The 25,946-nt window shown below is 32.3% G+C and overlaps 1 protein-coding gene across 11 annotated transcripts; it reads right to left on the reverse strand.

Moving 5' to 3' along the window:
- Positions 1-767: 767 nt before the first annotated feature.
- LOC105228960 (aldehyde dehydrogenase, dimeric NADP-preferring) lies at positions 768-23,402 on the reverse strand. 11 transcript variants are annotated; one of them, XR_007423519.1, is made up of 15 exons: positions 23,216-23,394; positions 18,033-18,160; positions 17,915-17,971; positions 14,995-15,050; positions 14,732-14,790; positions 7,305-7,485; positions 7,025-7,246; positions 6,675-6,838; positions 6,369-6,599; positions 6,101-6,298; positions 3,146-3,261; positions 1,922-2,057; positions 1,707-1,857; positions 1,397-1,460; positions 768-972 (listed from the first exon to the last, which is right to left on the reverse strand). XR_007423519.1 is itself a non-coding variant. In XM_049461492.1 (14 exons), the coding sequence occupies exons 2-14, from the start codon at positions 18,118-18,120 to the stop codon at positions 952-954; spliced, it is 1,680 nt and encodes a 559-aa protein (XP_049317449.1). In that variant the 5' UTR covers positions 18,121-18,160; positions 23,216-23,402; the 3' UTR covers positions 768-951. The 11 variants fall into 11 exon arrangements, 9 of the variants coding, with proteins under 9 accessions (XP_049317449.1, XP_019846850.3, XP_011207296.2 ...); XR_007423518.1 differs by having other exon boundaries at positions 1,397-1,486; positions 23,216-23,393; XM_049461492.1 differs by lacking the exons at positions 1,397-1,460; positions 3,146-3,261 and adding an exon at positions 4,152-4,267 and having other exon boundaries at positions 23,216-23,402.
- Between the last annotated feature and the right edge of the window lie 2,544 nt (positions 23,403-25,946).

Raw genomic sequence — 25,946 nt, forward strand, 5'->3', positions numbered from 1 at the left:
GCGCTTAATTTCCTTTTACCATAATTCCGTACACTAATTTTTTAACCCGCCAATTCGATATTTGCTTATATTTTTAATTATTTGCTGAATAATTAACAGCACTGTTTATTTATTATACAATAAGTGATTAATATGCAATTATACGAGCTGTTGCGAAAACATACAGACTTAATCTCGCACCATATTTTTATAGCTTAAACAGAGTTTCTTAAGTTTGCCAAGTAGTTTGTAACACCAAGGGAATGTCAGATACTAGCATGAAAAGCTGAGTCGACTTAGCCGGTCTGTCTGTACATACGCGAGTTAGACCTTCAACTTTTAAGATACCGATCTAAAATTTTTCACACGCCCTTTTCTCTCCAAGAAGTTGCTCATTTGTCAGTGGCATATACGAGTACATACATACCTATGTAGCTGACAAGCAAACTAAACGACCTGACGACAGTCAGGTCTACGTAACCGGAACGGACCCGGACTGTCGACTTGGCAAAATTCTGCGCGCTACAACAACAACAACAATCAATCAATTGCCCTTGTAATGAAACAATTTTTTTGACAAGATATTTTCACAAAATTTAGCATAATTATTATTCAAGGCATCACTACAATTTCCACAGAAATTATTCCGATCGAACCACCATAGCATATACATACATATGTATGTAAATAACTGTCATACAAACCAATAGATCAAAATCTAGTTCTTATTTGAAATCGTTTGTATTCGTAAAGGGTATTATTTTTCACAAAAGTCAAACAGGAATGGATAGTGAAAAATAAAATTAAATTGAGTTTTATTACATTTAAAATAACTTTACATATTTAAATTTACATATATAATATTAAATAACATTTTAGAAATATATTTAGACCATCTCTTTGCTTCAGCGTTTATTGATTATAGATAATTTTGTGTTTGTATTATGCAAGAACATCATTTTATCTATTCTATCATTTCTTATCGTAATCACTCTGCAAATGGATAAGCATTTAAAAAACCATATGAACAAATGTTTATAAAAATAATATAATTGTGTAAAATACCGTATATGTATTTAAATTTTATTTATAACAAATGTTTATAAAAGCTTTTTATGCATGATGCGCCCACAAATACTACTAAATATTGTTATCAAAGCGTGTTAGTTAACAATATATCATTATTTATTTGAATTGATTTTTTTAAAATGCATTTAGGTATGTACTTAAATATACAATAAGCTGTATTCATAATAATTATTTATGGAAAATTACAACTACAAGTGAAATTAAGATTGTTGAGCCGTAGAGCAATCTAAAAGTAATATCAATAGTATGTACATGTAACGAACACTGACACCGCAACGATGAAAAGTTTGAACGTCATAAAACATAGGTGTATACAATATAAACCCACCAATCAATGCTTAGGTATGTGGTGGCCGTGGAGACAATCACTGAATTAACGGACGTCAAACAAGCTATTTTAGCGTGAAAATAATTTGCCCTTTAATGTGTGATAATGTTCATATTTTTATTTCATATATTTCCATAAATATATAATGTGCATGAACGTGATTGCAATCATTCCATTAATCAAACGTTTTGTGATGTGTTGTGTTTTAGTGTTTCGCAAAAATGAAATAGATAAATAAAATCGCAATTAGTACTACAATTGAGTAAATGAAGTTCGCTATAATTGACTAATTGAAGATAATTGTAATTACCTGTAAATAATGGGTGAAGAGTACTGTGAGGCCGATACCCAAACCGACCGCTAATAGGTGTGACAGATAGAGCTTGGGGAATGGGCGACGTTTGCGCAGCAGAATACCCAGTATCGTTGATTTGCGATCTGAATAAGGTGGATAACGGCCGCTGAAATGGAAATGTGTTAGTATATAGTGATTGTTAAAAATTTAATGACCTATTGCAAACTTACGATGCCAGCAGCTCGCCGAGCGGATGCAGATCCTTGCCAAGGCACGATTTCTTATGCGTGAATGTTTCAAAACCATATTTACCATGATAGCGTCCCATGCCGCTGGATCCGACACCGCCAAATGGCAAAGTGTCAACTTTTATAGGGAAAAGCGTATTAGTTTGTTGATAAATATTGTTATTCAAGAAAGAGTAATGAGCAAAACTTAAAAGTAATAACTTTTTAAAAATAATCCTTTTTAAATAATGGTTAAAGCGAGACTAAGCAAAATAAAGTAAAATTATTAATTATGCATGCAAAAAATTAAGGAATGCAAAATTGGAATTAATATAAATAAAAAACAATTAATTGTTTTGGAGTTATTTGTAGCATGCAAATTTTTGGAAAAAAATATAATTATTATGCACTATTGTTAATTTAACTTAAATTTTAGTAAAGCAAGTTTTAAGTTAATATTAGCCAAACAAAGGAAAAAAAGGGTGAAAACCAAATTCCTTTGGACAATTTTCAGGATGAAGATTTTTAAAGTAAAGCGTTCTACAATAAAGCATGCGATAAAATGATATCTATTTACAACAATTACGGGGGTATTCTAGTCTAGAAATTTTGGAGATTCAAAAATACCTTCCTAGAGGCAACTGGACCAATTTAAGCTGCGGACTAAAGCTAAAATACATTTTTTTTTTGTAAGTAGCCGCCAAATGACCACAAGCGTAGAAATTATGGGGGCGAGGACACCGCCATTCCCTTCTCTACTTCAAGGACGCATAACTCAATGAAAACAAAATATTTCATTTGATTTTGTGTACACTTTAAATATAATAAACAAATGATAAACAAGTTATAGTAAAAATATTCAATGCTTTTTTATCAATTGCCAAATAATGCTCAAAATCCGGGCATCTAGACTGAATACCCCCTTAAATATTAAAATAATAAATATTATTTTATTTCTTTATTGGTTAATTTACAATATTTTAGTTTAATAATTCGCTGTTACTAGTAAAAGCTTTAGTTAAAGTGCATTTGCATATGCTATTTTATTTTTTTTTAAGTGAACAAATTGAAAATTTAATTTCAAAACACTCGAAATTTAAAAATTTGGTCAAAAAAGGTGAAAAAATAGGTAATAGTATTAACTTTAATTATTTAAATTTTTTATGTGCATTTTTAAAATTTATACATAATATAGAAGATCATGTGCAAAATTTTGCACGTAAATACCTCCAACGTGCAATATGGTCTCATTACTGCAAAATCCGCCGCTTGTTGTGTTTTGTTTAATTTCTTTAACTACATTTGAATTTGTGGAGAAAACGTAGATCACTAAAGGCTTCTCCCTATTTTACGAGAATTCATATTTTACAGTTAAACAAGACATCAAAAATGTACATACATAACTAAATAAGTGAGTTTTAAATTACAAGGTGATTTGCACGCTTGTGTACTGATGGGGATGCTATGACAAATTTCTACGTACTGATTGAAAGTAACAATGTACATATGTATATGTATATGTAAAAAATAATTATAAGATGTACGTAAGTCTAAGAGTTTTTCAAAAAACATATCAAATTAAGGAAAAAAAATTAAACAAGTCAAAATAAAGTCAGAGATAAATTAAATTTTGAATTTGTATTGATTCAATATGTAAATAACTAAGTGTTTAGCTTCAAATACTTATTTCTTTGATAATAGTTGGAGGGATATCATAACCAATTACTTTACCATTACTAGCGCTCAAATAGGCTTATCAAACGAGCAGCTGACAGCGGTCACTTACAAAGAACGTAGTCTTCAAATTTACACAAATTTAGTAGCACCAACTCCAATTTAGTTTAGATTTTTATAAGTTTAGACCAAATGCTGTTCATTTCTACACACAACCATTCATTCAATAGCAGAAATACTAATAATTTCACCCAAGCACCGACCACATACATACATATATAAGTTACCGCTATAATTACAGTAGGAATTGAAATATATTTACAAAAGGATTTGCATTATTTAAATTATAGCACACGTAGGAGTTTAACGCGCCAACACCACTTTGCACCACTTTGGAAATGCATTTAGCTGTACAAATTAAGAGGAAAATAAACAGGCAACTCAACAAGTTGACACTGATTGACACACTCAATGCCCGTGTACGGGTAGACACAGTTTAGGGAAGTCGTTGTAGTATTTATTTCTTTGTTTTGCTGCTTCAATACAAGTCTTCGCTTACCAGCATAATGCATTATAGTGTCGTTCATACACATTCCGCCCGACTGGATGTCGCGTTTAAATAAATTTTGTACCTCAGCCTCCGCTGTAAATATATACGCGCAAAGTGGTGCTTCTCTGTGTATGTTTTTATGCCAATTTGTGTGTTGCAAGGTGTGTAATTATGTTTATTTTATTTTATTTATTTTTTTTTTTATTTTATACATTTTCAATTTTTGGACGTACACAAATGTAGGTGGAGACATTTTATTTGACGTTGCGAAAATAAATGAATGTAATAAAAAATTAATAAATGAATATCAAATGAATAATGTGACATTAAAGAAGAAATTTGATTGTAACCATATATAAATTGGAAATATCGCACACCCAACAGTATTATAGCCAAAGGGATAGATTCTTGTGAGTCATTTTGCACTCTACAAATTCGAGTAGACAATTAATATCTAATCTAATTGATCTAACTAAACTCCTAGCAAACAGTTTTGTGTAGACATTTCTAACTAGAAAATATAAATTTTAACCTTCTTGTAGGAGAAGGAGGTCTAGGTAAAGGTAAAAAAAGTTGAAAATTCAACTCAACTCAAACAATATGCTTCCAATGGTATTATACCACATATGTATCTACACCCTGAATGAGTGTATTATGTTTGTAAGTCAGAGTTCCTATAAAGAATATACATTTGAACTTCCCTAACTCCTATTACCATTATCCACAAAAGAACTTCGCCGTTCCCACGACAGTCGGGTATACGCAACCGGGATGGACCCGGATTTCTATCCGGCCAAGCACTGTCAACTCGGCAGAATTCTGCCGATAAAAGAACAATAAAAGAACTTCGAGTAATGGAAGAAAATGTTTATAAAATTCAGGTTCTATTACCAATTCAAGAGTTCGAGTTACGGAAGTTCACTGTATATATAAATGGTTCCTTAGTTTTTAAGATATTGTTCTGAAGTTTTGCACACGTCTTCTTTTTCCCAAGAAGCTGCTCATTCGTCACAACCTCCGAAATCGTACTTCTATAGCATATAGCTACTATACAATCTGGTTAATTAAAATAAAGTTTTTATGTGGAAAACTTTTTATATGACAAGATATCTTTACGAAATTTGGCAGACATTATTGACCAAGACAACAATATATCTAAATGTATTGTTCAGATGGGACTACTAGGGCTTATCGCTACCTTATAAGCTGATCGATCAAAATCAATTTCTTGTATGAAATATTTTTTATTTGACAAAATATCCTCACTAAATTTGTCACAGGTTATTGTCCAAGGAAACGCTATAATATCTGAACGTATTGCTCAGATCCACTATAGCATTTAGCTACCATATAAACTAACCGATCAAATAAAAAAAGTCATATTATGATATAACAAGAACGTCTGTATATAGGTATATAGCTTCGGTGCAGCCGAAAGTTACATTTTTTCTTTATTTTTGTTTATTAAAAAATATCAATAATACTTATTCATCAGCAATTACGTATGGGTAAAAAATGTGCATTGGAATACTTTAATTAAGCCTTTTAGAGTTAATTTTTAAAGTTATCACCGTTAAGTACCTATTTCAGCCTAATAATTTCGAAAAATAATGGTGATTCGGTAATCTCCTTCATATGCGAAGAAATTGTTGCGCAATAAACATGATTTTCTTAATCGAACCTTTATAAACACATGATAATCTTGTTTATGATTTTTAAATCCAAATACTCGTACTTATTTATCTCTAAAAAAGTAACAAAAAAAGTAGATTGGGTGTGCGATAACAATGAACAAAAGTACAATACAAATGTCAAAGTTTAAGTGTGATCATAAAAAGATACACAAATCTTTCTGCATTAATAGTACACAATATTATTTTCATGAACATACATATTTTTTGTATGCATTTTTTATTTTTTAAATTTTTTTGTTTGTATGTGGCAATATGTTTGCTTACCTGGAATTTATGAATTTGATTGCATCATAGGCATTTTCCACTGTGAATATGGGCAAAAGTGGGCCGAAAATCTCCTCTTGCATAATAGGATCATCAGCTTTAACATCTGTTAATATTGTGGGCTCAATGAAACGTTCAGAGGCATCATAATTACCACCAACAGCGACTTTGCCGCTTTTCATTAGACCAAGCAGGCGTCTAAAGTTTGAATTAAAAGAAGTTATATTGGTAAAATATATACACATAATTATGTATTTGTATTATTCACTGGAAATTGTTCTGATTGATAATTCGACTGAGATCTGGACTGCTCTTGATATCCTCGCCATACCACTCCTTGAGCACGTCTTTTGCTTCAGCAATAAATTTCTCTTGTATTTCTTTGGAACACAGCACATAATCGGGCGCTATACACGTTTGACCGCAATTGATCAGTTTGCCCCAGAGTATGCGTTTCACAGCCGTACGCAGTTCAACGGATTTATCAATGTAACAAGGACTAAAAGAGAGAAGTGTTAGAAAACAAATTATAAAAAAATTTATTTATGCGAACTAATCTATTAAAATGACATACCTTTTACCACCCAATTCGAGTGTTACCGGCGTCAAATACTTATTGGCGGCAGCGTGTATAATTTTGCCAACTCTTGTTGAGCCTGTGTAGAAAATGTAATCGAAGCGTTGCTTCAATAATTCAGCCGTTTCGGTTGGACCACCACACACAACTGGATAGCAGTCCTATTTGGATTAGAATAGTGTAAAATTTTAGTGCAAAAATTTAGCGCAATAAAAGAACATTTGTAGAGCCGAGTGATTTCAACTTGATCTGGATTTCAGTTGAAATTACTCTACCTTTAGACCATAAAACTAAAATTGTAAAACGGACTAATTTTGTAAGATATTCTTATTTAATACTACTCTTACATTATCCAAATATTTCGGCACCATCTCCGTAATGAATTTGGCGCAATTGGTAGATATTTCACTTGGTTTAAGCACAACGCAATTGCCAGCAGCTATGGCAGCTGCAACTGGTACTAACAACAATTGTAGTGGATAATTCCAAGCGCCGATTACCAGGACCACGCCATAGGGATCATTGAAAATTTGCACATCGTCCAGTAGATTAACAAATGATTTTTCCGGCTATTAAAAAATTATTATATAACAACGAAAGGATAAATCGCTACTATGTAGTACACACCGTTTCGGGTTTAACCCAATCTCCCAAATTGTATAGTATGTGTTTGATGTCATTTTTAAGAAATTCTGTTTCTACCACCAAACTTTCTTGCTTCGGGCGCCGCAAATCTGCATCGAGCGCGTTAATCATCTCATTTTCATGTTCTTCATACATTTTCAGTAGATTCTCCAACTGTTTTCGCCTAGAATGGAACATAGAATTTTGATAATGTTAATCTAAAATATACATAGATGTATACTCAAGCGAAATACTATAAACTAATATATTTCAAAGGTTTATCAAAAGTTGATATAACAGGACCAAAGAGACAATTGCTTTTCCCCGCATGACACTAACCACCTCTTTGCATGCCTTGCTAACCCTACACATCTGACACCCCTCTCCTTATGGTCCGACCCGTCGAAACAGCATGTTTCCTGGTCCTACCTTTAGATAATTTCGGTGACAACTTATATAATCTTCACCATCCTAACGGGAATTTGACAACCGTTACAACAACAACACTCAGTTGCTTTCTACGGATACTGTTTTTATTTACATACATATAAAGGTGTCGGACTTTAAGTATTTAAAGGAGAGTAAAGAGATTAACTTAGGATTGCGATGACAGCCTTTGACTAGTATAAATCCAAATTTGCTGCCGGTAATATTCATTATGTTGTTTTTGTACTAGTATAAATAGTTTTTGGGAAATTAATGTGATGGCTGTCTAGGGTCGGGTATATAAATTCGAGCGCGTTCCAGGAGATATCCCTTCTATTGGGTTCTTGAATGCTTTTTCAAGAACAAATAAACTAATTGAGACCATACCGTTCGCACGACAGTCGGGTCTAAGTAACCGAACGGAGACGGATTTTTATTCGGCTACGGCACTATTCCTGGTAAGTACTTGAGGAATGTTTTCTGCCACTTCAACAACAGACCATTACTATAAATTGAGCCAACATTGTTATACACTTAGCAGAAATTAATGCTCTGTGCGCTAAGATTATAGACTAAGGAAGAGGAGCGCTAAAACTCGTAAATTTTATATTTAGGTCAGGGTTAATAAATAAATGGGATAACGTATTTACAGTGCAAACTGAGGCTTTGGAGTAGTTAACCTTTCTTAAAATATTACACTTGTACAGTACAAGCTCGGGGACATGCATATGGACATATTTATGTATGAACCTTATGAACCTAGCTTCCGTATTAGAGATTCATTCATTTCATTATTGTGTTCGATATTATCTTTTGGAGACTCTATGAATATATATATATAAGGGAGTATTATAGTAGTATAGATATAAAAAACAAATTGACTTAATTTATTTTTCAAGTTTAACTATGTAATGAAGTTTGCGGAAAGACTTTTTGTAGACTTGTCTGCGTCGTCTGGAACTGGCCATATCGCCAAATTTGAATTTTTATTATTTAAAAAAAATTCGAAACAGTCAAAACATTTCTTAAGTAGTGATATTTATATGTACATACAATAAAGAAAGTATAATAACCTTTATAAAATAACCAAAATTTTCCGCATTCAAATTATATTTTTAAACGGACGCTATAAATGACTAATAATCTGAACTGCAACCTGGGCTTTTTTTTCTAACCCAAACGAGTTTTTATTTATATGTAAATAAGTATGTACATTAAGAGCAGGTCAAGTCAAGTCAAGGGTGTTAAAAAAAAGCAAAAAAAAATCGTAAACACGGGAAATGTTCAACGGATCATTCTAAACAACTTTATCTAAGAAACTATGGGACTAAAACCGGTTTCGAACCAGCGACTTTTAACAAAAAAATATTTCCATCAGTTTTTGAGATATCCGCATGAAAGTTAATGCGTACGTGCATTTTCATATTGATCACACGATTAGTCGGATTTATTAAACTTTGACTTGAGAATCACTGACTAAAAACCGGTTTTAGATCCTCAAGTTTCTTAGAAAAATTTGTTCAGATACAGAGAAAAATCGACCCGCTCTAATGTACATACATAGTACATATGTATGCATGTATGATGATTTTTTTAGCAACACAAAGCGGGAGTTGAATAATAATTTGCTGTGATCCCGAAAATGCCTTAATATGAACTTGTATGCCCTTACACAATTTTTCATATGTATGTATGTATGTAAAAACAGACATACACTACTTACATATGTATATACACATGCATACAAACATGTATGCATATGCATGGGCGAATTTGGACAACACAACTCTCAGCACGAAAATTAAAAAAGAAAAAAAATAACAGCTGATTTAAATGACTCCACTTTATATGTGCACAGTTAACAAACATATATACATAAATACCTGCCAAAACATGCATACATATGTACATATATGTATGTATTTTATTTGAAAACGGTATCTGACAAGAGACAAAAAAAAAGCAGTGTTAAATGGCAAATGGCAAGGTCAATGTTAAGTTTATAATAATAGATAAATAAAAAAGCGCACAATTAACATATGCAAAAGAAACCGTTGAATATATGTATATGAACACACTTATTATCATACTGTACGTGCATTATCCTATTTATTTATAAGTAAACCGGACCGGACCCAACCTTTGTAATTTAGGTTTTGTTGTACTTCAAATGAGATCTTACATATATGGAAATATGTATAAGTATATAAAAGCGTTTAATGTAGTGAATTCCTATTATCAAATGTTACTTTTTTTTCGAAACAAACATATCTATTTAGAAGTAAAGTAGATAGAAAAATTGTAAAAAGTAATTCAACCGCTTTTATTGTATTTTTTTATTTTAGGGTATGTTAAATTGCCATAAAGTTTGTAACACCAAGGAGGAAAAGTCGGACATCTTAACCTCTGAAATTTGGCACAAATCCTATCCTCACCAAAAAACTGCTCATTCGTCGCCAGCGCCGATATTGAGCTACTGTAGCATATAGCTGATATAGTACAAACTGGCTGATCAAAATCAAGTTCTTGTATGGAAAACTTTTATTTCACGAGATATTTTTTCGAAATTTGGCATGAATTATTATCCAAAGCATTGCTACAACATACGAAGAAATTGTTCAGATCGGATCACCATAGATATATTCATGAAATTCATCATGGGATATTCTCTAAGGTAATAATGCAATCTTCAAAGAAATTGTTCAGATCGGACCCTCACAGTGCATATGTAGCTAATATACAAACAAAACGATAAAAATCAAGTTCTTGTGAGGAATCTTTTGTGTTACTAAAGGCTACTATAGATGCGGTGCAACAGAAGTTAATCTTTTTCTTTTACTTTTCCTTTAATCAGATTTAGAAAAGCGAATAAAGTTTGTATTTTCTTGTTAAAAATTAGAAAGCAAGCGAGAACTTATAACAGATGAAGCCAGCTCCTAAGAAAAATCTATTTTCCCTTAGACTATGCTCCCGGATCTTTAAACTAAATAACGTTTTAAGGTGGTATATATGTACATAAAGATATTAATTGAAAAAACATCATCGTATCAGTAATAAATATGTATATTCCGCTTCATTCCCTCTAAACTTAAATATATTCTACATTAAACACAATACAAAATGCACTACTATAAAAATGTGCGTATGTATACATAGCGATAAGACCAAAAGTCAGTAAACAAATATGTAAGTTTTTTTATTTCATATTACTTATTGGAATAAAGTTGCATTGATCCATATATAATGCATGTAATTTGTATGTACGTTTGTAGGAACTAGAGATTGACGTTAAGCTAAATATTGTATTCAGTGCATATCAGTAATAATACATACATATGTATGTATGTACATATGTACATACGTAGTATACATTTATAAATCTATTGTTATCTGTCGGGTAAAACATTTGTCATTCATTTACAGATAGGAGCCCGCAGATTCATACATACATATGTACATCCATACATACTTATATACGGGTACATATGCACATAGATAACTGCAAATAAAAATAAAACATTCATAAAGGAATAGCTGTGCTGATTCAATCCAGCAAAATAACTGATGATGATGCAGCATTATTAATAAAATAATTAACATAATCATATGACTATATTTCTCTAATCTATAAATCTATGCGAACGTTTGCCACCTATGTATATTATTATAAGTACTGTATGTTTATACATACATATACATAAATATATACACATATATAGATAGATTGATAACTACCATAGTTACTTTGCAAACATTTAAATAGTATATAAATATATGTGCACACATAGTATGTACATACATATGTATGTATGTATGTACATGTGGTACGGACGCGTTTCTGTTCTTGCATTAATCTATAATTTTTTTCCCAAACATTTCTGAAAATCTTGAAAACATTAATTGCAAACCTTGAGCAAAAGAAGCGGCAGTAGAGAATAGATAACAACAAAAAAAAAGAACAAAAAGCAACACACCGTATTTTATAATACTTCCGTTAGTTAGATTTTCAAATGCCATGCGAATTCTTTGACGCCTTGCTTGGCTGACTCTTTTAATTATGGAATCTCTTGAAACTGAAATTTTGGACAAAGTGTGATGAATGCTATACTAAAGCATAAGACATAATAACTAAAATTGCTGTACGTGCATGTACATATATAAGTATATGTACATATGTACATATGTATATGCATATACCAAATACTCTAAATTTATAATATATTTATAAGCAGGAATTCGAAAATGAGTGTGTAAATAAAGGTAGCTTTGTGCATATGTATCCATGATTACAGGCAGAAGATGATAAGCATGAATGCACACACTTTTGATTTCATATACATACATACATACATATGTACATACCTATGTATAAATGTATATAAGAGAATTTTATTACAAGTCTATGGAAAAGTTTGAGATCAGCCGTGTGAAAGTGCATACAGTGTACTCACTGAAATACATATAAAAAATCAACAGAACAGTTACAATAACTATTCTTGATTTTTTTAATGTACTTGCTTATCGAACTTTGTGTCAGTAAAACGGGCTTATTAAATTTAATAAAAACAAGTTTTTCTTCCTATGTATTTATAGCAAAACTAATTGCAAAAGGTATTTAAATGCAAGCTAATAGATTTAATTACCGATAATTATTATTAATTCTTCGAATGACGTACATATATTAGACCGTATGCATTTCTTAAATATAAACATACGATATAATATACTCATGTCGATATTATATGTATGTACATATGTATATATGTATGTTGGTACGTGCAATTAATTTTAACAGCTGTTTTCTATTACTATTATTATTCGAAATATGAAGCTATTGACTTGATTGTTTGTTTTTATAACTACATAATGGCCGTTTGCTCAATGTCTGGTTAGAAAACAACTATCATTTAAGTTCTGTTTAACCTTACCGAAAAAAGAAATCTTGGTTAACCATTCAGAAATCTGCCCTAAAACTTTCTCCAAACAGCTTTGTGCTAATGCTACTAATGTGACAGTCCTTGATATAATCTAAAGCCGATACCGCTTCGATTATATCGAAGAACTTGTTTCTTATAAAATATAAATCGTTCAACTGTTTGTAAACAGCTTAAAAACCTGTTAATTTTTAATTTTTAGAATGAAGGATAAACTTTGCCATTTTGTTAAAGGTTGTCAACGCCTCATTGCTGTCATTGAAAAATTTGCACATTTTACATATACTTGTGTGTATGTATGTATATACATACATATATCCATATGAGTCAAACTATTTGATTAAGCTACTTTTTGCGAGTGGATTTTTGCAGAATGCCGGTTAATGTTCAAATATTTACATAAGTCATATATATTTAATGGACATTCGCATAAACTAGTACTACCATACGTAAAACACGTTGTAACAATTAAAAATATTGAAATACTAGTTTTGTAACTACTTTAAGGCAATTAATATGCTTACAAACATACCTACAACGAATTCTGCAACCGCCACTTATGAAAATAGACTTTGTACGCTTTTAGTGGGTAATTGGAGTTTATTTTTATTTTTATCATACTTATATAGCCGAGTAATTGCATGATGTATCACATACAAACATATGTACATACATACGTATATATATTCCCTAAATAAAAAATACATTGGCGTGTAGATATGCATTAGGGTGGGTCCAAATTTTATAAGATATTAACGGTTGAAGTTTCACTATTTTCAGGCAATATTGTTTTATACCTTTGCATTTTATAACTCAACGAAAAAAATATTGTTTTTTGCGAAGTTGTCTTACTTATATATAAACATATATATATATTTTGATTAATGTAAGCGTTTACGGAATATTTATCGTCACATACAATGCCTATCACAGAAAACAAAAAGAGAGACACATTTTGTGGAGCAGTACATTTCCTGCAAGAATAAGATTTTTAACTAAAAATGATTTTGTTCGTTGAGTTATAAACTTTAAAATAAAAAAAAAAATTAAATTTCCTTAAAATAGTCAAACTGTGTGCGGTTATTCAGGCGTTTATAAGGCCTAGTTAATGTAAATAACGTCAGCAAAAATATTAAACTTTAACCTTGATTTGTACTAAAAAAGTAACTCTATTACTATAAAACAAAAAAAACTTATCTTCGATTGTAAATGTATTGATGTGTATGTTTGTATGTCAGCTATATGCTATAGTTGTCCGATTTGAACAATTTTTCGCAGCTTGTACCGTAACTATGGACAATTATACTTCTCAAATTTCGTGACGAAACCTTGTCAAAATAAAAGCTTTTCATACAAGTACTTGATCGTTTATTTTGTAATGCAGCGGTCCGATATTGGCAGTTTCGAAAAATACTGAGGTATTTACAGACAGAGCATATTTCTTGCCATCTCTAATATTTGTGAATATTTAACAAACTGTTTACACTAAACACTTAATAATTCAAAACCAAATCCAAGTACAATTACAATTAATAAAGAAAAAACCTACATACATATGTAAATGTAGATAAAAAATTGGGAAATACTCAATTAAAAAATGTTGCAGGTTACAACTATATTGTAATCACTACTGCAAGAAATTCTTTTAGTGACATTTGTACATACATATATGAAATTTATTAGATGTACATACATACATACGTACATAGTCATGTATAATAAAATTGCATTGCTACATTTTAATCCCATAATACTTAGTATGTACTTACTAAGAGTACAAAAGTTGATCCGACCCGTAGAGTAAAAAATTATGGTTTTAAAAACCTTTGAACAAACCTTAACTTGGGAATAGTACGATTTACACAAACAGAAGCAAACCAAGGAACTAATGCAAAACATTATTTTTTCACACAAACTTTCGACTGAACTGAAAAAATGGGCGTGACAACTTAATACTGTTTATTTTTTACACTTATTGTTTAACAGTCAAGCAATTATTGTATGTTTTTTATCTTTTTACTTCAAGTAATGGCAATTCGTAACAAGTAAATATTTCATATAGTAGCTCACCTGAAATTGACATCTTTTGTCTTTCCACTGGCGAATGCAGTACGGCATCTTTGTACGATCTGTGTTTAATTTGTGATTTGAGTGTTTTTATAAATATATTTTGTAGATCATTGTTTAGATTTAGGCATTTTCACATAGGTATGAAAATAAAATACAAAATATGAATAAAACAAAACGTATGTATCTACAAAGGTACTTATATATACTTAAATCACAATTCAATATATTGAATATTAACCAAAAATATATAAAAAAGCACTCACATCTTCAAAATTTGCCATTTTGTTGAATTGTTCGTTATCGGCACCGATTGCGTTATCTGCAAATAAAAGCAATATAGCAGTATTTCTTTTTTTATTACTTCTCTGCAACAACAGAAAAACTTTCTTTGTAGTTTGACCACAATGTAGTTATTAACACAGTAAAAAAAAAAATTTTTGTGTATACATGCAAATGTTTAAGTTTCACGCCTTTTCTACACAATAGTTCAATATTCTTAACACAAAGTAAGCACCTTTGTTTAGTAATAAACACACTAGTTACTTTCAATTAAATAATACTAATATTCAAAGTATGAAATGGAAAGGAATCGGCAGACAGCAAATGTACACATATATGTATGTAAACATAAAACACAACGCACGGTGATGAAATGTTATTATAAAAAAATAGGATGACCGTTCGGACGATTTCTACTACCGTACACGAGTAGATTAAAAAAACAAATGCTAACTAGTCCAATTGGAAAAACTCCTCCACTACTGCTACTCGTTGAACGAATAAACAGCTGAGTATGCACAGTGTTGCCATGTGTAGTATGAACAAATAAATACAATCAAATTATTTTAATTGACAAGCGCTACTTGAAATTCCTCAACTCTCTTAAGCGAGTAGTGGATTTTTTAGCGCGCTATTTGTGCGTTGCTGTTTTTATATATGTGTGTGTATTTTATTTGCAATTAGGAGAAAATGTTGTAGCTATTAATTGTTTTTTTTTTTTTAATTAATAACAATTTCCATAAATATTAACGTATGATTTTTGATGAAGGATGAGCTTCTATTATAAGAAAATAATTTGTTCTGTTATAAACAATTATTTACTGTTATTAATTACGAATATCAGTAATTCAAAGGAGACGAACGGTTTCATAAACCTGTCATGATATTTAGTTCGATCGCTATTTTATAAAATGGTGGAAAGCTGGATTGGCTTCTCTATTGTTAGAACGGTGAGTTTTAATAGTTCCAACTGGATATAATTGATAAGCAGCAAAACATTGGTTCTACAAGTTTTTAGGTGTATTCGAAAGGGCAGTAGGCTTACAGGTATAGATGCGTAGATATAGATGTATGTATGTATGTATGTAAAAATATCAAAAACGCAAGGTCATTGAGTGGATGTCATATTATAGCAACAACAAAAACTCCGAATGAATGCAATAACGTCATTTAATTAATATACTCTAATATTTAATTGCTTCTAAATATTTGCATATAGTTTTAATTGGATTCGATTAAAGATCCAATGTACGTACATGTGTGTATATTATAACTTCCGTTTTAAAGAGTAATTAAATTATACAAACAAGTTAATATATGTATATTTTTCCTAATTTTTTAGAAATAATATGGAAGGAATCTTTCGACTATAACACAGAATTACACATGTAAGTGGTACATACACACTTACATATACATACATACACATATGCAAGTCTTTATATATGTATATTAAATATTTAAAACAAGAGACAAGTTAGTTTCCTTAATATCGAAGCCATAATACCCTACAAACAAAAAAGTTTCTCATGTAAGAACTAGATTTTGATATAGTGGTCTGATACCAGCGGTTCCGACCATTGGGCAGCTTCTTGGAGAAACTTACGTATACAAGGTACAACCTTCTATAAGAGTATACAGCTGTTATCGTCGCACTCGCGACTTGGCTCCCATGTCATTGTTGACAGTCATAACTTCGAAGTCGTATATAATTTCGTATATCTTGGAACTACCATTAACACCAACAACAATGTCAGGTGCGAAATCCAACGAAAAAGAACTCTTGCCAAAATGTGCTACTTCGGACTAAGTAGCCATTTGAAAAGTAAAGTTCTCTGATGACATCTGATTCTACGAAAGAATTATGGCCCTTTGCACATTTCTTCAGCGAATTAAGAGACAGTGGCTACGCTGGCTAGGTCATGTCGTCCGTATGAACCTCGAATAGGCGCCAAATTTTGAAAAGAAGAAACGAAGAGTGCGCTATTGTTAACTCGGCTATAACCACCTAAGCGGGATCTATGCCAGTATATATACATACAAGTATTTATGTATACCTCATAGGATCTCCGACGTTTCTTTCTGGGTGTTTAAATTTTCTGTACTCTGTACAGAGTATACACCTTCTAATCAAATTACTTATCGTACTCAAGTTTAATTAGATTGTCCCACATGTATTTTATGGATTAGATCGTGAGCTTGCAACTTATGCTTTATAATCTATGAGTGTATTTATTAGACTAATCAAAGTGCAAGTTCATAAATAATGCCATATATGTAAATAAAACTTTCTATTTATGGTGCTTAGCCGTTAATTGATCTTAATAATACAGATGTAGCCAGACAACATTTTGTATTAAAACTAGTTTAGCTTGGTCACTAAAACCTATTATTAGCGTAATTATAATGATAAATATGAAAATTAACATATAATTCTTTCGATTTAAGCTTAATGAAATGGTTTTATAAATTTAAAAAAATATGCTGAGAAATTTCAATGACCTTGATTGGGGATTATATGGTATAAACCGACTTTATGAAGTGAACTAAGCGGAAAAAAACTGTTACATTTGAAGGTCACTAAGTCTCCAAATAAATTTTACAAAGTGTTGAACAGAAACTTAGAAGTGACAAGAAAAAATTCCCAAAATGTTAATGAAAGGCAAGCAGACATGTCTTGGCCGAAAAATTTTCGAGCCCATTGCCGTTACGTATAGTAGATCCAACAGGCGATGAGACGATTTCCTTTGGAATCTCTCTTACTGTTTCAATAATTTGTTTGTAAGGTAATTAGAGAATTTTAATCCAGTTTCCGTTTACGTTATAGATACATACATATTTTATATTACTCAATAAATATTATGTTGTAATGTGCTTGGTTGTAAACAATTGTGCAATACTCACCAATTTCAATAATGGCGGCGCCATCATTTTTAATGTTAATATGACAGTTTCCAGGCTCTGCAAAATAAAGCTTGTTAACTTTATTGGATGAAAGTACAAAGAAATTATCGTATTTTACCATTATTATTGTTATTATTCGGTATCAGTATTGTTGTAGACGGCACAAACAGTTTCTCAGAGTTACCTACATCTACGGTCGCACTCATTTTCGAACCAATGCAAATTATATAATTCCGTTAACTGGGTCTGAAAATGCGCAAATATACTTGTATAAATGATTTTATACTTGTAGTAGTATTTCGAGAATTATAAAAAAAATAATAATAATAAAATAAAGTAAAAGAAAAAATAAAAATTAACAAAACCAAAAATAAATATAATTCAATATAATATCATGCATTAAAGTAAAATAAAATCAAATATTACATTACTTGGTTCAGCCATAAGTTCTGTTACAACTTCAGGCCGTTGATTATAATACATTTTTTAAAAATTCTTATTTAATTTTATAATGCATATATTAAATAAGCGATGTTCAAAATTTATTCGAAATGATCACAGTTTGCTTTCACGCAAGCCATCAAATGATTCGACGGAGCACGCATAGTTTCTATTGGTATTAGCGACGCTGCACGAAGCATGCATTTTGTGAGACTCTCCAAATTTCTTTGTGGTATTCAACAAGCCAGGTTCTCCAACTTATTACTGAAAGTTACTGTTCAAAATTGAACATGTGTGTTGGGCGTATTCGTTGCGGGTCAAAATATTTATTTTTAATTTTTTTCTTTTAATATTATTAACGAACACATACAGTCCACTAATTTTAAATAATAATTTCTTTCCGTCGGCAGTATGTTCAAATATCATTGAACAATGTCTGCAAACTTTAATGTTTTTTTAATAAAAAAAACTCAATAAGAATAGTTCCAAACACATTTGCGGCTAGTAAGTATGTATATACTTTTTACGATCGTTGAAATTTTGAAAACTCATAATTCCAAAATTTTTCAAATTGTGTCGAAATAAAAAAATGCGTGTCTAATATTTTAGCTCAAAAATAACAAAAAATAAGTGTTTCGCATAAAAAAAAATTTACAGGGCAGTAGTTTGAACTTATCACTAGGAGGTTGTTAGAGACCTCTACTACTCCTACTCCTTCTTCCTTGCGGAGCAGCGTCTTTATGGTAATGGAGTAATTATTGAATGGGGTTCAGGTCCTACCATGTTAGTGGATGCTGCGGAGGGGGCGAGCTCATCAGCCTATGCGTCTTAAATGACAGTAAAATGAAATTAAGTAAGTTCAATATGTTGACACTTAAGACAGTATCACATATTTTCGAGATGTTTTCTGACATTGGATACTATCTCATGTGAGGTAGCATCTGAGGTAGCACTATTTACTTTGAGTCCAATATCTTCAAAACAGAAATATCTTGAAACTTTGACAGTATTATCAGATTGGTATTCTAAGGAGAGAACAAAATAAATCCAAGCAACAGATGAGTATATAAAACTGTAAGTTTGAGAGGGCAAGGAGGTGGTTAGTGTTATCGACTCTTTTAATTCTTGGTAAGAATTATTCATGGCGAAAGATTAAGTGGGTGGTGTAGATGGTGGCTTTTCTTGCCGAATACCCTTACGGGTAAAGAATTAGTATATGCAGTGGCGTAGCTACAACTTCGGGCGCCCGGGGCCAAGGATGTTCTGCCGCTCCCCTTTATCTACCTACCTACAAGTTTCATGAGATGGTTTGAGCAAAGGTGAATTTTTACAAAATATCTTCGATATAAAGTATATAAAATTTAGGAACTAGAAGCCACGCAAATTCTGAAGTTCCAGAATTCTCTTAATACGGGTTTTGAGGAAATTGTTAGTAAATTTACAAGACTCTAATTAAAAGCCATAAAAAAAGCTTGTACACTTTTGACCCAATTTGCAGGAATTTCGAAGATCGTTTTGCCGCCCCAAAGACGTTGCGCCCGGCGCGACGGCACCCTTCGATAACAACCGTTAATTCTGCTTTCTCCAACCTGGATAAGAAGAGAAACGTCTGGTTGTGAACGAAGGTACTAAGTAGGTTACGCTGACTAGGTTATGGATGAAAACACTTTAACTCTGAGAGAATTCGACACAGTTCCCGCCGGAGGAAGGTGAGAAAGAAGAAGACCTCAACTCCGTTGGAAGGACCAGGTGAAGAAGGACCTACCTACACTTGGATTATCCAGAAAAATTCGCGGGAGGATGTCCTATTTCACAGTTTCACGACTTTGGAAACATGCGGTCATGCGTTGTCATGTAGAAATATTATCTTGGCGTGTTTTTCCTAGTCTTGGGTGTTTTTCCTTCAACGCTTTACTCAAACGTATCTGGTTCGATAGAGGCCTCCTGTAATGGTTTCGCCTGGTTGCAAGAGTTCATAATACATCACGCCGAACTGGTCCCACAAACACACAGCGTCATTTTTGAACTTATGAAACCATTCTCGACACGTTATTTCACTAATACAACTTTAACAATAGAATACAAATATTCATTGCCACGATCAAAAACGTTACTTAGCCAGCTGAGACATCAGTCAACAACTCTACTAAATCTCGATTGTCTATAATTACAGTGCTTTGTCAAGGGTCATTTGTGGAAAGTTTTTTTTTTTTGCATTTCATTCGAAAAAAAATGCACCATAAGTGTCTACAATCATTTGACACACGTGATCATATGTACAACAACAAACAATTTTATGTTAGCAAAAGCACCGCTTCAAATACATGCCCAAACAAACGGCGTATGCAACGGTACTTAGCACAAATAGAATATTTAAGTAAATTCTATTAAAAATGCATAAATATTTAACTGCATACATTCATGAACGTACGACAGACAGAAGGAAATGTCGTAGACCCTATAAAATATATAGTTCATATACATACATATGTATGTAAATATGTATAATTGATCAGTAACACGAGCTGAGTCGGTTTAGCCTTGTCCGTCTATCTACTATATATAAACGAACGGCCGATAACTGCCTACTATAGCATATAGTTAGTTGTCATACGAACTGAGCCATCGCAATCAAGTTCTTGTAAGGAATATTTTGTATTTGTGATGGGTATTTTAGCTTCGGTGCATCCGAATTTAACATTTTTTCTTGTTAAGGAATGTAAGGACCATATAAGGTTTAAAGTCAAACGGAAAGTCGTAAATCACTACATCGGGATAAAAGACTGTTGGAAAGTTTGCAATACCTACATATATAGGGTATGAATATTGGAGCTAGGTCCCGACGGATTGCATTAACTTTTGACATCATTTATGAGGATATGAAAATGATTCACACAGACCTACATCTTCAGCATAAGGATAGAATAATGAAATTCTTCATATATAATATACAGTATAGTATATGAGAGAATGAATAATTCGTGCGCCAAATTCAAACAAATTGCGACATTTAATTTAATTACATGCAAAATTATACCTTCATTTAATTTTACCGGAAAAAATTTAAACAATAATTCAACTAACATTTGAATTATTATTTTTTATACCCTGAACAGGGTATATTAAGTTTGTCACGAAGTTTGTAACACCCAGAAGGAGGGGTCGGGGACCCTATAAAGTATATACATATATAAATGATCAGTGTGTCGTGCTGAGTCGATTAAGCCATGTCCGTCTGTCTGTATATATACGAACTAGTCCCTCAGCTTTTAAGATATCGTTTTGAAATTTTGCAAACGCTGCTCATTTGTCGGAAGTGGTGATATCGGACCACTATAACATACAGCTGCCATACAAACTGAACGATCGGAATCAAGTTCTTGTATGGAAAACTTTTACATTTGGCAAGATATATTCACGAAATTTTGTATAGATTATTTTCAAAGGCAACAATGCAATCTCCGAAGAAATTGTTCAGATCGGCTCACTATAGCATATAGCTGCCATACAAACCGAACGATTGGAATCAAGGGCTTGTATAGAAAACTTTCACATTTGACGTGGTACGAGTATCTTCACGAAATTTGGCATGGATTACTGCTTAAGGTAACAATACAATCTCCAAAAAAATTGTTCAGAACGGACTACTATAGCATATAGCTTCCATACAAACTGAACACATAGTTACTATTATAACAGAAATGCACCTGTGAAGGGTATTTAGCTTCGGTGCAACCGAAGTTTACGTTTTTTCTTGTTTTTTATTGATAAACGTTCACAAGTGTATTTATAATGAGCGCCTGTAAATATGCAACACTTTTGCAAACATGTTTATAAATTATTTAAATATATTTGTAGAAGTGTGTGTGCGGTTTTAAACTTTCATTAAACAACTTTCTGTGTGTATGTGTAGTTTTATAATTCGATATATTTTTGTGTATATATTGAAAAGTATTAATTATTTGTAAATAATATAACATACACACATAGTAAATTGTTAGATTTCGGACAAAGAGATACCAGTGTCCCACTAACTAAAAGACATAGTATATGGTATTACGAGGGTTACCTTTTAAATTTCGAGTTTAGAGAACAAAAAAAAAACGGGTGATCCAAGTAGAGGTACTTTTTTCAATAGCCTTTTTTTGACAGATCACGCCTGAGTATTTAGCTGTCATGTTATTTTTGTTCAGTATTGTTTGGCATTTTATCATGGAAAGACTTATGCCTGAACAACGCTTACAAATCGTTCAAACTTTATTTCGGAAATTCACGTTCTTTAAAGACGCTTCGTTCTACTTATGGTCAACATAATCGGCATACTGATCGCAAAACCATCCCCTATCATGAGACCTAGCATTCATTATTGGACAATATTCGACCGAATAGATCACGTCCAGCACGCAGTGAAGAAAATATGGCAGCCGTAGCTGACAGTGTATACGAAGACCATGGAAAGTCGATTCGGCGCCGTTAGCAGCAACTTAGACTGACGTATGGAACGATTTGGCGTATTTTACGACGAGATCTTGAATTGAAATATACACTTTGTAGGATTTCCGTTATTTCTTTCGTGGCAAACTTAATATATCTTGTTCAGTGTACAATAAAGCTTTCCTTCGATTCTGTTTCAAAATTGTATGCACGTGTTGTTTTAATATCTGTTGACTCGCTTTATGATTCATAATTCTGTTTTATTAGCTCACATTATCACCTTCATTCCTGCGCATATACTACAAAAACTATTGTTCAGAAAACAAATATTGTTGTAAACATTTTAAAACGATAAAAAAACACACACACAAACATACCCGAAGTATGCTTACACTATAAAGATCTTAAAGTTAGTAAAACACTTACGATTTGATGCGCTCACTCACAACACCGGGGTCAAGTGTAAATATTTATTTACACTCAAAGTAAATATGTGTAGGTTCTACAAAACTAGCTTGCATGCAGTCGAAATGCCAACTAAATTGCAATGAAAACTTTTCTATTTTCTAAATAACACAATCAGTATTGAAAAGGCTAAACACCTCGATTTAGAAGTGCTGCAAATAACACAAGAGGTCCCCACAATTAACAGAACGCTAATGGTTCGACATTCTTTGCAAAAATGGCAGCTTGCATAAAGGGCTCTTTATTTGTATGTATGTATGTACGCATACTTGTTTAGAATTCAATGTTTATTAATATTTCATCGAGCGGCACCACAGGCAGGTGTACAGAGGTCGCCGCAATTCCATATTTGTTTTCGTACTCGCAGTTCTAAGTGCCATGAGGACGCAAAACAGCAAACGATTAAAATACGCACTTGCAGTTAAAATATGCTAATTTAAAACTTAATACATATATAGTTATAAGACATACTTATATGGGGAACAGTGCTTACGAGTATATCAAGGCTCCCCTCCCACTTTTTACATATGCATATTTTGTTTAAATAAGAATTCTAATTTGTCAGCTGATATTAATAATGTATAACTAAACTTATTTCATTGACGTAGATTGAATCAAAGGATAGGTACCACACTTTACATATATATAGGAGACTTTATTTATTGAAAAGCACGCATGTTTTTGTGATTTTTTTTGTGACGACTCAATCTTTTTTTTTTACTCAATTGTACCTTTGGTACACTATAGTATGCAATTTGAAAATTGTTTTCGCCTTCTCACTTCAGCTCGCCTTCAAACGGATGCTCTTTGGCTACACAGAGGATACTTGGTCTAAGACCGAAAGTCGTGAGCTGCTTGAGCCATACATATGTATGTAAAAGAATAGTTTCTGGCCATTCGCAAGTGAATGGCAAACAGAGAACTTTCCTCCCTTGCGTGAACTTCTACACATAACTCCATCCTCCCGAAGTTTATCTCAAATGTTGGCGGCGGCTATTTCGCATATGGTCCATCCGTTGCATGCAATTTTCAATGACTCGTTCGAGCATTTCGACTAGTAACTGCCGAATGACACGCGTGGTGTTTTGCTTCAAAGCCTGAATGAAGTCCATAAACTTTAGACTTTACATATCCCCATAGAAAAAAGTCTAACGGCGCAAAACGATGAAATGTCAGCTCTTGAATCCCTTCAGGTTACTTTTCGTCCCAAATGCGGCAATTTTGCTTGTTTACATACTCATTGAGCCTGAAATAAGCCCCTAAACAAAATTTGGCTCCAAAACTTTGGATCTTCTCGAAACTTTTCAAGAGCCTATTGAACGAAGCAACGTTGTTTGGGAAGGTCGACCGGCTTCCGTTCTTACACAAGCTGAATTTTGTAAGCTTTCAATTTAAAATCTCGGTCAGTCCGAGTTGCTGTGAACGGCGCTGAATCAACTCTCCACGGTCTTCGTGTATACTCTCAGTTACGGCTGCTATATTTTCTTGACTGCATGCTGGACGTGGTCTATTCGGTCGAATATTATCCAATAATGAATTCTGCGTCCCAAGATGGGATGCGAATAGTACACACAGTAGGCCGATTATGTTGACCATGCGTTAAGCAAAGCGCACGAAAAATTTTCTTAACAGAACGTGAATTCTCGTAATAAAATCGAGCAATTTTTTATTATGAAATGCCAAACAATACTCAACAAACAAGCGACATGACTTACGCGTGATCTGTCCAAAAAAAAGTTATTGAAAAAAGAACATTTACTTGGATCACTCTCTATAATTGCTGCAATTATTCGAGCGTCTTGGAAGAAAACAAAATTTCGGTGCCCCACATAATTTGGTCATTCAAAATCAAAAACTAAGGTTCATGCGTTTGATAACAATATTACCCCGATGAAGGGAAGAAAGGGTTCTTTGAAATTTCAATAACCTATAGAAGTTTTTATAGCTTTAAAAGCTGCAGCGAATAGACAACCTCGTAAATTTTGACGATCAGAGCAAAAGAGCAGTTCTTGGTCATTAATATATATTCCTTAATGCAAACAAAACAGAAATTATCGATAAAATGTATTTATCCACTGAAACTGCGTTTATGAGCTGAGTTTTTAGTGAGTGAGCTGAGTCTATTTGACAAGCTTAAATGAATATTTTGAGACAACAAAAAGCCAATTGGGGTCACAACGGCTTACTCTCGACCTTTTATGTATTTATACATGGAGCCAAGGATTTCGTTTTCTGTTTACAGATGAAACATTGAATTGAAGTATTTTTTGCAAAAAAAAACAAAAAAGAAAACAATGCAGTCGCAGTCGTGTATCCCAGCTCTGTCTGTAGATTTGGTTTACACCGCGATTTTGAAACGTTAGGACCTGCGCACTTTGGAAAACTTCATGTTAGCTATAATGTAGCTTACAACAAGGTTTACTTAAGTTCTTGCTAATATTGTGTGAGTCAATTTAAAATATGTTTTTCAATGCATAACGTATACTTGTAACATTATTGATTACTATTTTATTAATTTTTATGTTTTTGTAAATTAGTTATCTGGTGTAGTATACATTTTAGTTTGCGATATCGAAATTAATTGACTTGTATGTAATATTATATTTACAATTTTGGATTGTAAAATTGCCTATTTCAAACAGCAAATCACAAATCTTGACTTGTGTTATAAATAACCTGTTTACAAATTAGC

This window comes from Bactrocera dorsalis, unplaced genomic scaffold (assembly GCF_023373825.1).
Source record: "Bactrocera dorsalis isolate Fly_Bdor unplaced genomic scaffold, ASM2337382v1 BdCtg043, whole genome shotgun sequence".
In the NCBI taxonomy this organism is placed as follows: Eukaryota; Metazoa; Arthropoda; class Insecta; order Diptera; family Tephritidae; genus Bactrocera; species Bactrocera dorsalis.

What these genes read in the sequence shown, in the direction of transcription:
- LOC105228960 (XM_049461492.1), bottom strand. Translation starts at nt 18,120, where the DNA reads ATGAGTGCGACCGTAGATGTAGGTAACTCTGAGAAACTGTTTGTGCCG. An exon ending in CTCGAATTGGGTGGTAAAAG is followed by an intron (nt 6,600 to 6,674) that starts GTATGTCATTTT and finishes TCTCTCTTTTAG; the next exon opens with TCCTTGTTACATTGATAAAT. An exon ending in TCTTCACCCATTATTTACAG is followed by an intron (nt 973 to 1,706) that starts GTAATTACAATT and finishes ATCCATTTGCAG; the next exon opens with AGTGATTACGATAAGAAATG.